General features: G+C 41.2%; 2 protein-coding genes across 6 annotated transcripts in view; one reads left to right on the top strand and one right to left on the bottom strand.

The window, feature by feature from the left end:
• sptbn1 (spectrin, beta, non-erythrocytic 1) overlaps positions 1–6,326 on the top strand; it is a 101,853-nt gene extending 95,527 nt beyond the window's left edge. For both annotated transcript variants that reach the window (XM_068567333.1, XM_068567332.1), the window contains 4 exons: positions 4,973–5,172; positions 5,280–5,453; positions 5,941–5,983; positions 6,091–6,326. In XM_068567333.1, coding sequence (XP_068423434.1) covers positions 4,973–5,172; positions 5,280–5,453; positions 5,941–5,983; positions 6,091–6,309 — 636 coding nt within the window. In that variant the 3' untranslated portion in view covers positions 6,310–6,326. The remainder of the gene's footprint in view (positions 1–4,972; positions 5,173–5,279; positions 5,454–5,940; positions 5,984–6,090) is intronic.
• Positions 6,327–9,347: 3,021 nt separating this feature from the next.
• The window catches only part of LOC137779518 (echinoderm microtubule-associated protein-like 6), a 59,814-nt gene continuing 55,984 nt past the window's right edge, over positions 9,348–13,177 (bottom strand). For all 4 annotated transcript variants that reach the window (XM_068567337.1, XM_068567335.1, XM_068567336.1 and 1 more), the window contains 5 exons: positions 12,961–13,123; positions 12,761–12,864; positions 12,431–12,584; positions 12,179–12,279; positions 9,348–11,664 (listed from right to left, as the gene is read on the bottom strand). In XM_068567337.1, coding sequence (XP_068423438.1) covers positions 11,640–11,664; positions 12,179–12,279; positions 12,431–12,584; positions 12,761–12,864; positions 12,961–13,123 — 547 coding nt within the window. In that variant the 3' untranslated portion in view covers positions 9,348–11,639. The remainder of the gene's footprint in view (positions 11,665–12,178; positions 12,280–12,430; positions 12,585–12,760; positions 12,865–12,960; positions 13,124–13,177) is intronic.

Consider the following 13,177-nt stretch of genomic DNA (forward strand, 5'->3'; position numbering starts at 1 on the left):
CATCTTAAAATCTCCTCGAGTGACCACAGAGGACCAATAAGCCTCATAACCAGTAATTTAATGGGAACATTTTGATTATTAAAACATAATGGGTTTAGCAATAGTTATCCTGATCTAAGAGTGGACCTGCAGATTGTGTTGAACGGCTTCCATTTGTTTTGATTTAGTGCTTCTGTTTTAAATGAGTCGTTTCCAGTTATTTATTATGACATGCGTCATATGCAGAGATTAAAGATTAAAGGGGATGCAGTCGTTGGAGTAAACATCTTAGATCTCAGGCTCCAACAATGCTCATTCATTACATACAATAATAAATATATATAATGTAGAATCAGAGACATTAAATGGTCTGAAACATGGAGGAAAAGGCCTGTTGAAGGAGAAACTTCCAGCAGAAACTAAGTTGTTTTAGTCCTTCGGGGAGAACATTTAGTTCCTTCTAAAAGTACTTAACTTTTGTTTTTGCACTTAATGAGGTCCAATAATGAATTTCCGAGATAGACATTAAAACTTTGCATGGTGCTGATCTCTGTAAAGTAAACAGCAGCACATGAGGAATGTAAACAGGAAGTCAGCTGTGTGACTTCAACTTTTAAATGTTTGCATTTGGAGACATTTAGCAAAACAAGTACGCATCTTTTATTGGTATGAATGTGACTGCTTAAGTGGTGAATGGGACCACGAAACACACACACACACACACACACACACACACACACACACACACACACACACACACACACACACACACACCAGCCCTCTTGTGTTCTCTCTCCCTCCCTCATGGGTTCTTTCCCTTCTCCCCTCTGTCTCTCTCAGCTCGACTCTCCCGTCATCCTCTCCCCTCAACTCTTAATGTTGCTGCTGTTTTATGTCGTCATTTATAAACTCGCCATCTGGAATATGAACACTTGAGAAGTCCATAATCACATTTTAAAGCCCCAAACAGGGATTTAAAAACCTACCCATCAGTTAAAGTTTTGTGGGCATTTGTAGTATTTTTATAGATTATATTTATTCCTGAACGTAAATCAAGGTGTCGTCTGCATAGTGGCGCATACGGCAAAGCAACTTTAATTAAAATATAAAGCATTCATCAGTTCTAACAAAGCAACATTGTAGTATATTCTTCTAAATATATTCAAGTAAACTACGTCTTACTCTTATTGTCTTAAAATAAAGCATTTTAAGCTGCTATAAGTTTAGTTTTTCATATCACATTAATGCAAAAAAGGATTTACGAGGAGTTACATTTCAAAATGTATTGTTTTAGTAGAGAACCTTTTTCTAAAGTAATATATTTTCCAAGTCATATTGTCCAGAAGTTTATTCTAAAAACTACTAAATTATATTATTATAAAAAAAACTATACTTCATGTATCTACATGCCCCGTATGTGTCTACATCCCACAACCCAAATTCACCATCTCATGTTTTTTGAGAGTGCAGTATGTGTACATATACAACATACTACTTCATATAAAGTTGTATGTGTACATATACAACATACTACTTCATATAAAGTTGTATGTGTACATGTACAACATACTACTTCATATAAAGTTGTATGTGTACATATATACAATATACTACTTCATATAAAGTTGTATGTGTACATATATACAGCATACTACTTCATATAAAGTTGTATGTGTACATATATACAATATACTACTTCATATAAAGTTGTATGTGTACATATATACAGCATACTACTTCATATAAAGTACCATAGTCTTCATGTAAAGCTGCTCTGAATGTGAGTCACTTTTTTCACCTGTGTGTAACTAAAAAGGTGTTTTTGTGTAGAAGGTTATCATAGTTTACTTAAGTTTACTTTAGTAAATATTTAAATAGTCGCATTCACAACTTTTCAAGCCACTCAGCGTAGAAATATTACGATTATACGCATAACTCATCTAACAGCTTTTGCTCATCAACTCCCCGTACACTCACTGCATCGATCACCTTTTACTTTACTATTGTTTCATAAAGAGGTAAATCAATAATGCTCTTTCTAATTTTACTTCCACATTTCATACATAACTCTTTGACATGCGGTTCATTATCTTATTTCATCTTATTTAGACTTAGTCCAACTAATCATTAGCAAAAACTTTTTTTTCTTAGAACTTTAAACCAGTTTTTTTGTTGTTTTTTAGGTTGATCATATAAACCGAACATGTGTACATGAACAAATCTTCAAAATCATTCCACAGTTTCATGGAAAATTAATCTTTCATTCATATATAAGCATTTACACATATTGTGTGTGTGTGTGTGTGTGTGTTTGTGTGTATACTCCATCCTCATTATACTCGGTTAAGGACACTGTTTTGTATCATCATTTTGTTTCTATTGTTCCTGTGATGACGTCTTCACTCTCCATGGTTTCTGTTGCACGTCCATCCAGCTTCGTCATCATCAGTTCCCACGACTAACACACACATTACCTAATAAACCCTGTCAGAACCAACCGTAGCACTCGGACCCGTTCCGGTTCGTCCGTTTGTGTGTTCTCAATGTGTAGTTGTGCCTTCTCTCCGCACGCGGTTGTGTCTTTGTTGTGTCACGCTGTCGCCATCAGTTGAGTTTTCTGTCAATGTTGTCATTCTTCATCCCATGTTCTCCACCAGTTTTCACCCTGGGGCTTTATTTTAACATTGCAAGTTAACTTGCAATGACGTTGGATCAAAAAAAATCTATTAAATTAGGATTAGATTAGCCATAAACCAACTAAATCATTGTTGGGAACTAAATAATTTCATTATTTCACAATACATTTTTTGGAATAGGAAGTAAACTGCACTTTTTCCTGTTATTATAAAGACATTTACTTCCCACAGTCTAAGTTTTCTAGTTCATTTTTGTGGTTTATAGTCCTGATATTTTTTTAAAAAAATAAAAAATTTGAAAATATACTTCTTGCATATAACAGTGGAAGTAGGAATAAATCTGGACAGACAGAAGATACAGACTTAAGTTTTATTTTAGTCCCAGTTTATGATGGATGTTTGACAGCCGCCATGTGGGAAATAAACCAGAGAACAAAACTGAATGAATTCAGACGGCCGTTAGCCACTTTGCCAGAAATCCAACCAATTATCCCAAAAGCCAAATTGTTGATCAGTAAAATAATTGCGAGTCGTGACCTGAAGCTGCGACTCAAACAAGCTCACGGGAATTGGACACGGTTCTAAAAAAATTAATCTGTCTTAATCCATTCAAAGTCTGCCCGGCTGTACTTGTCCAGTAAAAAATCCTCATAAAGTGATAACTAAGACAATTTCTGATTTGCTCTATTGTGGAAGTAATTACACGACGTAGTTTAAATGTTATACGCAGTTGAAGTACCTGATATACTTTGATATTTAATCATTTAGTACAATGAAAAAATCATAGAAAATGCTCTGAAATATCGCTGCTATGAATCCATGTTGACACTCATTTTTAGATTTGAATCATTTTTAAAGTTTCCTACAGTTTTTCAAAGAGATGAGACGACCGTTAAGATTCGTCAACAGCTATCAAAGCTCTTAGAATGATATAAGCTTGTCAAGAAAAGCTTGATAAGACCTTTCCCCTCTGGTCCAACGTCCACAAGCCACTAAAATTAATCTCTGTATTGGTCCAAACCTTTTGGTTTGGCGCTCATGGGAAAAGTTTTATCCAAAAACCAAAGTAAAAGCTCTCGGGATTCGTAGTAAATGTTCTCGCTAAGCTCCAAATAAAAGCTCCCAGGATCGGTCCAGGTCTTGCAGCCCTTCAGTTAAAGCTCCCAGGATCGGCCGCCATTGGTCCAGCCCCTTGAAGAGCTCGGTGACGGGGTAATGAGCATCCGGTTGGAGTGGGTGTGGTGTGGAAAAAATAAAAATCTGTTTTTGATACTAGGCCAATCGCATTCTTCCCCCTCACCAATAATGAAGCCCAGTAATGACTACCAAGCAATTTTGTTGATAATTGTTTGAGATTTTATTGAGTTTTGTTTGTGTTTCCTCATCTGCTGGCTTCTCCCTCTTCCTGGTCTTCCCTCACTCCACCGTCCACCACATTGTGTGTTTTATTGAGTGGTGTTGATTCCTCGTGCATGACCTAAAACCTGTAATCAGCGCATGATCAGACTGTGTTACCGCTCCGTGCTCTCAATGTGCAACGCAGATGTCTTTCTAATCGGTACAGGAATCCATCGCTGGGCTCGATTAATGAAATGCTTTAAAGAAACAACACAACAAACGCTTCTAAATGCATTTGACAAAAGGCTGAAGTAGCTGAAGTTAGTGGCTTGAAGGACAGATCTGCAGTCCAGTTTGGTGGATGTGTGTGTGAGATTAGCTTGCTTTGCTTTTTAAGAGACGCTGTAGTTCAGGTCAGAGGTCACATGTGGTAACTTCAGGCTTTGGACTTTACTTTTACATCCTGAGATTTAACGAGAGGTTTTTTTTTAGTGTTTTTCAAGACTTGAATCCTCAAACCCAAAGAGCAACTTGGTTGGTTGGTTCAGATTATTTAAACTGCATTTTGTTGCATTTTTGTCTTGATTGTTGCATCATTTCTCCATGTAGTTTGGTTCAGAAAGCTTTGGTGTTTCAAATTAATGTTTTTGAAAGACATCTTTAACTTTTTAGTGGTAATGATATTTTAAAGTTTGATGGTCTCGATGTAAATCCAAAGATATTTTAACTTTTCGGATTGAAGAGTTGTTCACAGTTGGTTCACAGTACAGTTTAGGTTTTATTAAGTTTGAGAATCAAAAGGTTTACAAAAATGTTTAAATAAAGCCTCCATGTGTTTGTTTTGGGTAAGTTCAGCTGGTCGTGTCCACACCGCCTGTGATTCTGCTCTGCATGCTGCAGCTCTGACAACTGATTTACAGCTTCAGCGTCTGAGAGAGAAACCAAATATAAAAAAAAAGAGCGAGAGAGCGATCCCTCCGTCCTCTGACTCTCCTCTCTCTCTCGCCTTCGTTTGCTAGGACGCGGAAGGCGGCGATGTGGTGAACGGGGTGTCGGAGCCCAGCCCCACGGGGTCTCCCGGGGCGGCTCGCAAGGGCAAACCCAGCCAGGCGGCGACCCTGCCGGCCAAGTCGCAGCAGGACGCTCCCACGTCCCAGCTGGAGAGCTTCCTGCACCGCAAACACGAGTGGGAGGGACACAACAAGAAGGCTTCCAGCAGGTATCGAACCGCCGGGCCAGAACTGAATCTTTCGCGGTTAGAAGTAGTTTTTTTTCGGGGCTGGCGGTCAGCGTGATGTCATGACTGACCCCGCTTTGTGCCCGCAGGTCGTGGCACAACGTGTACTGTGTGATCAACCAGCAGGAGATGGGCTTCTACAAGGACCAGAAGAGCGCCAGTCAGGGCATCCCCTACCACAGCGAGATCCCCGTCAGCCTGAAGGACGCCGTCTGCGAGGTGGCGCTGGACTACAAGAAGAAGAAGCACGTCTTCAAGCTCAAGTGAGTTGTTTTAAGAGCAAATATGACACGTTGAAGGATGATGAGTTTATATTTTTTACCTTTTAAACGTAGTTAAAGTCAATGAAATAGCTGGTTCACTGCCTCCATGGGAACATTCTACTTCCTGTTTGCATCACGATGACTCGTGATGTAAACAGGAAGTAGAATGTGTTCATTGTTGCTCAAACAATGCTCTTCGACTAAAGTCTTGGAGCAGAAACAGAAGCAAGACAAAGAAGAATAGTGAGGGGGAAAACCTTGACACACTCCTATTTATTAATATGCAGACGATGTGGTCTTGTTTTATCGACACTGGTAGTATAAAAACTTTAATGTGAGATCGTTGCAGCGTCGTTATCCTTCATCAGGGTCAAAACAAGACGATTTGAGAGAGCGGTCAGCGGTTATTGAGGTTTTGTTGGACAGCGCAACGCCGGAAACACATTTTAAAGACATTAATTATTGTTAAATGTATTCTCCTCCACAGGATTACTGACGGGAATGAGTATCTCTTCCAAGCCAAAGATGACGTGAGTAAAACAATCTACATATTCTCGATGTAGATCTGGTCCCTTGCGTCTCCGTGCTGCTGCATTAACGCCGCTCCTCTCTCCTCCCGCCCGCCGTCGCCCTCCAGGAGGAGATGAACCTGTGGATCTCGGCCATCTCGACGGCCATGACGGGCGACAAGGCGGCGGAGGTGACGCCCAGCGGCCACAGCACGCCGGCGCCGGCCGCGCGCGCCCAGACGCTGCCGGCCTCCGTCGCCGCCACCGCGTCGGCGCCGGAGTCCAGCCCGGGCAAACGGGACAAAGACAAGGAGAAACGCTTCAGTCTGTTCAGCAAGAAGAAATAAAAGCTCCTCCTCCCCCACCCTTCCTCCTCCTCCTCCTCCTCCTCCTCCTCCTCCTCCGGTGCTGTTTGGGGTCTCTCCTCATTATCGATCCACCTCAAATATTTGATTTAGAGTCCGCTCGTAGCGACTGATAATACTGTAACGAGTAAAAACCAGTAGGATAACCGCTCGCCGTGCAATTAAATTTACTCCTAAATGTACTCTTAAGTCTGTTAATGTGACGATGTTAGACGGTAACACGGTGAGTCCACGAGTCCGTGTGACAGGATGAGCGGCGTCGAGTCCCAAACAGCGTCTCTTTCCCCTCCCCCTCTTTTCTTTCTTCCTCCTCTTCCTCTCTTTTGAAAGCGTGACTCCAGCATGCAAGCTCCGAGCCAAAACTCTCCACTCTGTGCCTATCAACCGTCCGGTCTGGCTCAGAGCTTCAAGTACAGCTACTACACACCAACCTGTGTCCTCTGTGCAGTTTTTTCTTTTGTAAGATAAGGAGCAGGAAAAAAAACGAACAAAAAAAATAATAATTCAAAGATCGGATTGATGGAAAACTAATTTAAAATGAGGTCTGCAAACGCTTCAGGCAGCTGCTGTCATGAAAACAACACAAAACAAATCAGAGTTTGCCGCTGAACAACAACACGCTGTAGAGGAGTTCCCAGAATATCCCTGTTTATGATTATTATTGCTATATTTTGTGTTTTCTATCTCCTTTCCCCTCCCCGTGCTTTTTTCTTCTTCATCATCCCAGCTTTTCGTCGACTACTGCCTTTTGTGGGTTGTGTTTACGCTCCCGAGTCGTCCCGGTTTCTTTTTCTTTGTTTTTTTTTTGTTAAGTTTGTAGTTCCTGTTAGGGTCCAATCCTCAGTTTTTGCGAAGGCCTTGTCTTTGCAAGATGACGTGTATCCCTCTGTAGTGGGGAAAACTGAGACCACGGCGGGGTAAACCTCTTAAAATTACACCTCCTCACCTTTTTAATTTGAGCCGAAATGCCTAAAACTATGCGAAAAAAGCGTGAAGTGCCGAATAAATGTGGTGGAAGCGGTTTAAACTTTAAAAGAGCGGGAAAAAAAATCCAAGTTTTCAAAGTACAAAACAAAGAGCGCACTGAAACAGCTGTTTGTGCACTGAGTAACTCTGCTTTTCTGTCGGTTAAATGTGTGCAATAAAACCTGTGAAAAGCTTATTATCATCATTATGTTCTGTTGCGCTCCGGTGCTGTCTAATTCCTGCAGCTTTACGGGGGGAAAAAACAACCAAGATGCATAAAGTGGCTGTAATTTGGAGCGTTACCCTGCGGTGCTTTGAACTGTATGTATAACTTGTGTATAACAAACTGTTAAAAATGAACCTGTGTTTAATTTCACCTATATTTACTACTAATAATAAGACCTGCAAACCGTAATAAGCTTCATTTGAGTATAACGTTCTCAAGCTGAAAACTAACGATATGTACACTTAACAAATCTGAATGAAGGAGCTTTTGAGTCTCGATGGGGGAATAAATAACTAAGACCAGTAAGAATGTTTGTCAACGCAAACTTTTAAGCATCCAGTAAGGTTTATTTTCTCCCCTGGTTCCATTTTTGAAACATTTATTTCCTCCTTTTTATTTAGTTATTTGGATGTTTTTGTTTCCTCCGGTGTGTAATTTTCGGTTCCACAGTTAAACTGTCTTAAGGTTTATTTAGTATGGAGACGTAGATGTATTATAAAAAAAAACAAAATTACTTTAAGCATTGCTGTTAAGTGGACAAGTTGGTTCTTTAAACAAAAAAAACAAACAAAAAAAAGCATTTACTGGAAGTGAGTAATGTTGCAGAATAATGGTCGCTTGCTTGTTGGCTTCAGCACTCCATTTATTTTCATTTTTTTCTGAACTTTGGCCACCAAAGAAGAGAAAACCCAGTTGCTTGTTGTGTCTTTTCGTATGGAAGTTCGTTAATGACAAAATGCACAGAAGCGATTTGACATCTGCGAGTTGAGAGCATGCGGAAACGGACTCGTTGGCATGATTACAGATAAATAAATAAACAAATTGCGACTTTTATCAGCGTTCTGAGACGTGAACGATCTTCCTGTCGCATGTTATCTTTAAATGAGCATGACGTCGTTTGTTTATCTTGCTTACTTTGAAACACTTTGACCCAATATTGTGCACTCAAAGCCGGGCAGAAACTGAAGGCTGCTGTATAATTAAATGGATTTCACAATCATGTCTCTAGCTGAGCAAAATAAATCATTTTACCAGCCTGATACGGACGTATTCTACGAAAAAAATGTTTCCACAATTTCCCAGAAGCGGTCAGAAACGTTGCTTCTTCAACTTGCTCCACGAAAGCTTGAATTAGTTTTGTGCTCGTTTGTAAATGTCGTCATTAATTAACTTCCGTACGAACCGGCAGCAAAGAGCCCCACAAAGTGTGAAGGGTGGAGGTGGAGGTGGGTGCGTTTGTTTCGCTACAGCTGGTAACTGAGAAACTCTTCACTTGGTCATTAGTCCTGAAATGCTTCCTGTTTTTTTTCTATGATTTTTTTGTGTGTTTTTTTTTTGTTTAATGCTACATTCTCTGGCAATTTCGATAAGTCTAGTGTGCATTCCTCTGTCACTGTAATCATAGTAATGAGATATTTCTTCATATTGCACAATCAATAATGCCACAACTGGGGGTGGGCGGGGCTGGGGTTTTGGGGTGGGCGGGGCTGGGTGGGCGGGGCCGGGTGGGCGGGGCGGGGTGGGAGGTTGGCGCTTGGGTGTTTGTAGGTGAGGTAGTCAGTGTGATGTGGACTGAGGGGTCACTGCTAGTTGGATCTGCACCCGTAGACTTCTCCTGATCTCTGTTACATATGTGCAAAAAGCCATTAAAATGCTTTTAAAATGAACCAATCGTTTGTTCTCTCGTGTGTGTGTGTGTGTGTGTGTGTGTGTGTGTGTGTGTGTGTGATCATGTAATCACACCTTCACTGTTCGGACGCTTTGTGTACTGAAGACACTCCAAGTCTCTTTTTATAGTAACATAACTTTATTTATATTTCATGTCGAGACAAGCTGAGGAAAAAGTGCTGATTTGGAGCTTTCACATATTTAATTTGTCTGTGAAGTTAAATATTTTTATGAAAGAATATATAAAAAATATAATAATTTCAGGCGTATATAGATTTTGAACAGGCAGTGTTTTTCCAGATGAAGTCACAATACATGTAAATAGTTTTTTCGTCATGCAGGGGCTGAAACTATAGAAGCCCATTACCGCCACAAAAAGTCATGACAACAAAAAAAAGTCATTATTAAAAAATAAATAAATAAATGCCAAAAAATGTGTAAAAAAAGATTGACAATAACAAAAAAGTAATTATGAAAAAAACACAAATTTTCTTAAAGAATGACAAAAAGTCATTATTAAAAAATAAATGACAAAAAAATGTTTAAAAAAATTATGATAAACAAAAAACAGTAATTATGAAAAAAGACAAATTTTCTTCAGAAGAATTATGACCCAAAAAAAATCATTAAAAAAAATGACCTCAGGAAATTTAAGTGTGTGGAAGTTCTCGTCGCAGTTCAACGTTATTAAACAGTTCAGACACATAATTATGACTTTTTTTGGGGGGGGCGGGAATGGGCTTCCATATGAAGCTGAATCGGTTGTAACTTGCCGGTTTAAGCCCGGCCTAATAGTTACACCGTCCAGGTTTAAGACCGAAATAGTCAAAAGACTGTTTGTTTGTTAGTTCCCACCGTCTCCGGGCCTTCGAGTCGGTGGAGGAATGTAACCAAGTAAACTTAAATCTGATCGTGAGGCAGGAAGAGAAGATTCCCGTCGGCTGTCGGTGCAAAACTTTCCGTTTTATTGTGGATCTTCTTCCGGCTGTGATGTGCTGTATAAATCAAAACGGGTGCCTCTGTGGATACTTCAGGGACCCTTTGACCTCAGGAAATCGAGCGTGCGGAAGTCAAACGATTATTCTTCACACAAACGGACACTTCTCACAGCAGTTAAACGTTATTAATCAACAGTTCAGACACAGAAAACTCATCCACACTGTAATTTAGGCATAAATAACATTTAGATATTTCCACAAAATGTTCCTTCCCGACATTTCTTTACTTCTAAGTCCCGTTTTTCTTCTTTTTTTTGCGATCGCGACGCGTTCAGGTTTCAAGTCTTTCCAAACAAAAAGCAGCAGCAAAGAAAATGTTTTCATATAAGTCCGTCCATTTTGGATGAATAAAAGTTGAAACATTCTCAGTGTAGCACCAGACAAGAGTACAAAATAAGTTAAATTGTGGATTAAATAAAAACACAGTGTATGAAATATCCCACTCCCAAGGAAAAGAAAGAAAAACAGATAGAAAGACCCAGAAAGGCACTTAAGTGTGGCGAGATCCAACGACAGAAAGGCTCTTTGAAAGGAAAAGTGAGTTTAAATCAAATATTTTCCCAGTTACAAACATATCTTTCAATAAATACGAATCATATCTTCCCTCCCAGTCCAGTGTCCCATCCCAGTGTTCCCAGTTGAGAACGTCCTTCATGATCCGTCATCAGTGTGTTGCAGTCCGTCCTCAGGATTGTTTGCCACCAAACAACCTGTTTGTACCCTGAACGCAGCATCAGCGACGTCACTGAGACGGATGTTTCAAAAGATGCAAACACGAACCTTCGTTTAGTCGACGCCCCCCCCCTACAGTGTTGCATGCTGGGTGATATCGCAGCTCGATCTTGGAGAATCGGGTTGTTTATCAGTCCAGAAAAGCGAAAAGTGCGTCCGTCGTTTTTTCGCGTTCTCTGAAGTTTGTCGAGAGACGTTCACTTGTTCCTTTTTTAAGCTTCTAAACTTCGACTTCAACAGGGATCTTTGTCTCTTTGCGCACTTTCATTTGTCAGTTTGGTTCATTTAACGTCGCACATCTGATGAAGAGAAATGACACGTTCCTGTGTTGTGCATCTGGATCTTTTTCTCTGGACCTCGTGAGGACGAGCTGGGCGGCCATTAAACAACGTGTCTGTAAGTTGAAGCTCTTCTCTGTGACTCACTGGACAGTTGTGGATTCAAGTAAAACCAAAAAAAAACCGAAGCTCAGACCAAGAAAATAAAACATCACATGATTCATTTTTCCGGGTCGTGTGATCCTTCGTCTCGGCTTCAGTCCGACGTTTTTTTTTTCTGCCTCGCCACCGGATCGTCTTCTTCCATCTCCAACTTTCTGAACTCTTGGAAAAAAAAACAACACGGTTCGAGGTCGCAGGTTCGATTCCTCCCCCGGGATTCCACTTGCGGTGCCGTTAAGGCGCTTCTGGATGAAAGCGGCACCGGAAGTCTCTGCCGCCGCTTTACAGGCATTTCCACACAAACACACTGAAACACACAAACAGGCGTTAACACAGATTACATCTCATTCATGTGAAGATTTAGTAAGTAACTGTATGTACTTGCACACGCATAATTCAGAATATGACATTATTCTGAGCTTGATATTCAGATTTAGCTATTTCGTCCTGTCCCGCAAGGCTCAATCCTGGGGCCACTGCTCTTTAAAATGCACACGCTCCTGCTTGGTATTATCGTGAAAACACACAATATATCCAACAGTTCATATGCTGATTACACACAATTGTGCGTTTCTCTTTCCTCTGATAATCTCAGTCCTGTAACCAAACTAGTAAACTTTAGTAATTTTTGAAATTGTGTCTTTTAACGCATGTTTGTGGACAGAAATGTGGTTTATAAATAAAAAGGCCATTACTTAAAAATGTTTAAATTGTGTATTAAAAAACAGCCGGGTTGCTCCAATGTTCGACAGAAACACCTCTCGCTCCAAAATAGTGTGTTCATGTTGTGCGTCTGTGCATCAGGTGTTGATCAGCGTTACCTGCAGTCGTCTCCTCCTGTGCTGATCACGTATTTGTCTTCGTGGGAGAACCGGATATTGGTCACATGAGCCGAGTGGCCGAGGTAGCGCTTGTGTTTGGCCTGCAGATTGAAAGGTTTGGCACTTGAGATTTCCACGCTTCGGTTTTCCAAAATGTTAAGTCCCAGCATGCCCCATTTTAGCTCGCTTGCAATAGATGAAACGTGTGTAAAAGAGACACGGAGGATAAAAAAAAAGATGCGGGCGACTCACAAACTTCTCTGTGCAGGGGAAGTCGAACAGTTTGATCAATCCAAAGTCGTCGCCGGTGGCGACGTTCACGCCGGCGTGAGACACACACGCACAGTTCACTTCAGCTTTGTCTGCGTTTCGCGGCCAAATCCCCAAAACTTCATCTCCCAGAATGCTGCGGGGGAGAAAAGACAAGTTGTGTTGCAAAATATACTTTTCTAATTAAGTGCGTGCGTGCGAGTGTACGTGTGTGTGCGTGTCTGTGCGTGTCTGTGTGTGTGTGTGTGTGTGTGTGTGTGTGTGTGTGTGTGTGTGTGTGTGTGTGTGTGTGTGTGTGTGTGTGTGTATAACCTGGTCCAGGTTGCCCAGGTGATTCTGTCGATGACCGTCTGGTCGTTCATCAGCTTCCCTGAAGGAACCTCAAACACCTGCCGCTTATAGGCTCCTGTGGACACCTGCAGACACACACACACACACACACACACACACAAGGTCATAGGTCACAGATACATAATAATACACATACTGTGTGTACGTGTGTGTATTAGTACCTGTATGTAGCAGCTGTCGGCGGAGAAGTCGAGCTGCAGGATGAAAGCCGGGACGTCGCTGCAGTAAACCAGCCGGTTCAGAGCCGGCCCTCCGCTCACGTCGTAGATATCCACCGTGTTCTCCACCGAAGCCACCGCCAACAGACGCCGGTCCGGACTGAACCTACACACACACACACACACACACACACACACACACACACACACACACACACAC

Source organism: Clinocottus analis, unplaced genomic scaffold (genome assembly GCF_023055335.1).
Source record: "Clinocottus analis isolate CAN_PGR_092001 unplaced genomic scaffold, fCliAna1.0.p SCAF_8, whole genome shotgun sequence".
Taxonomy (NCBI): Eukaryota; Metazoa; Chordata; class Actinopteri; order Perciformes; family Cottidae; genus Clinocottus; species Clinocottus analis.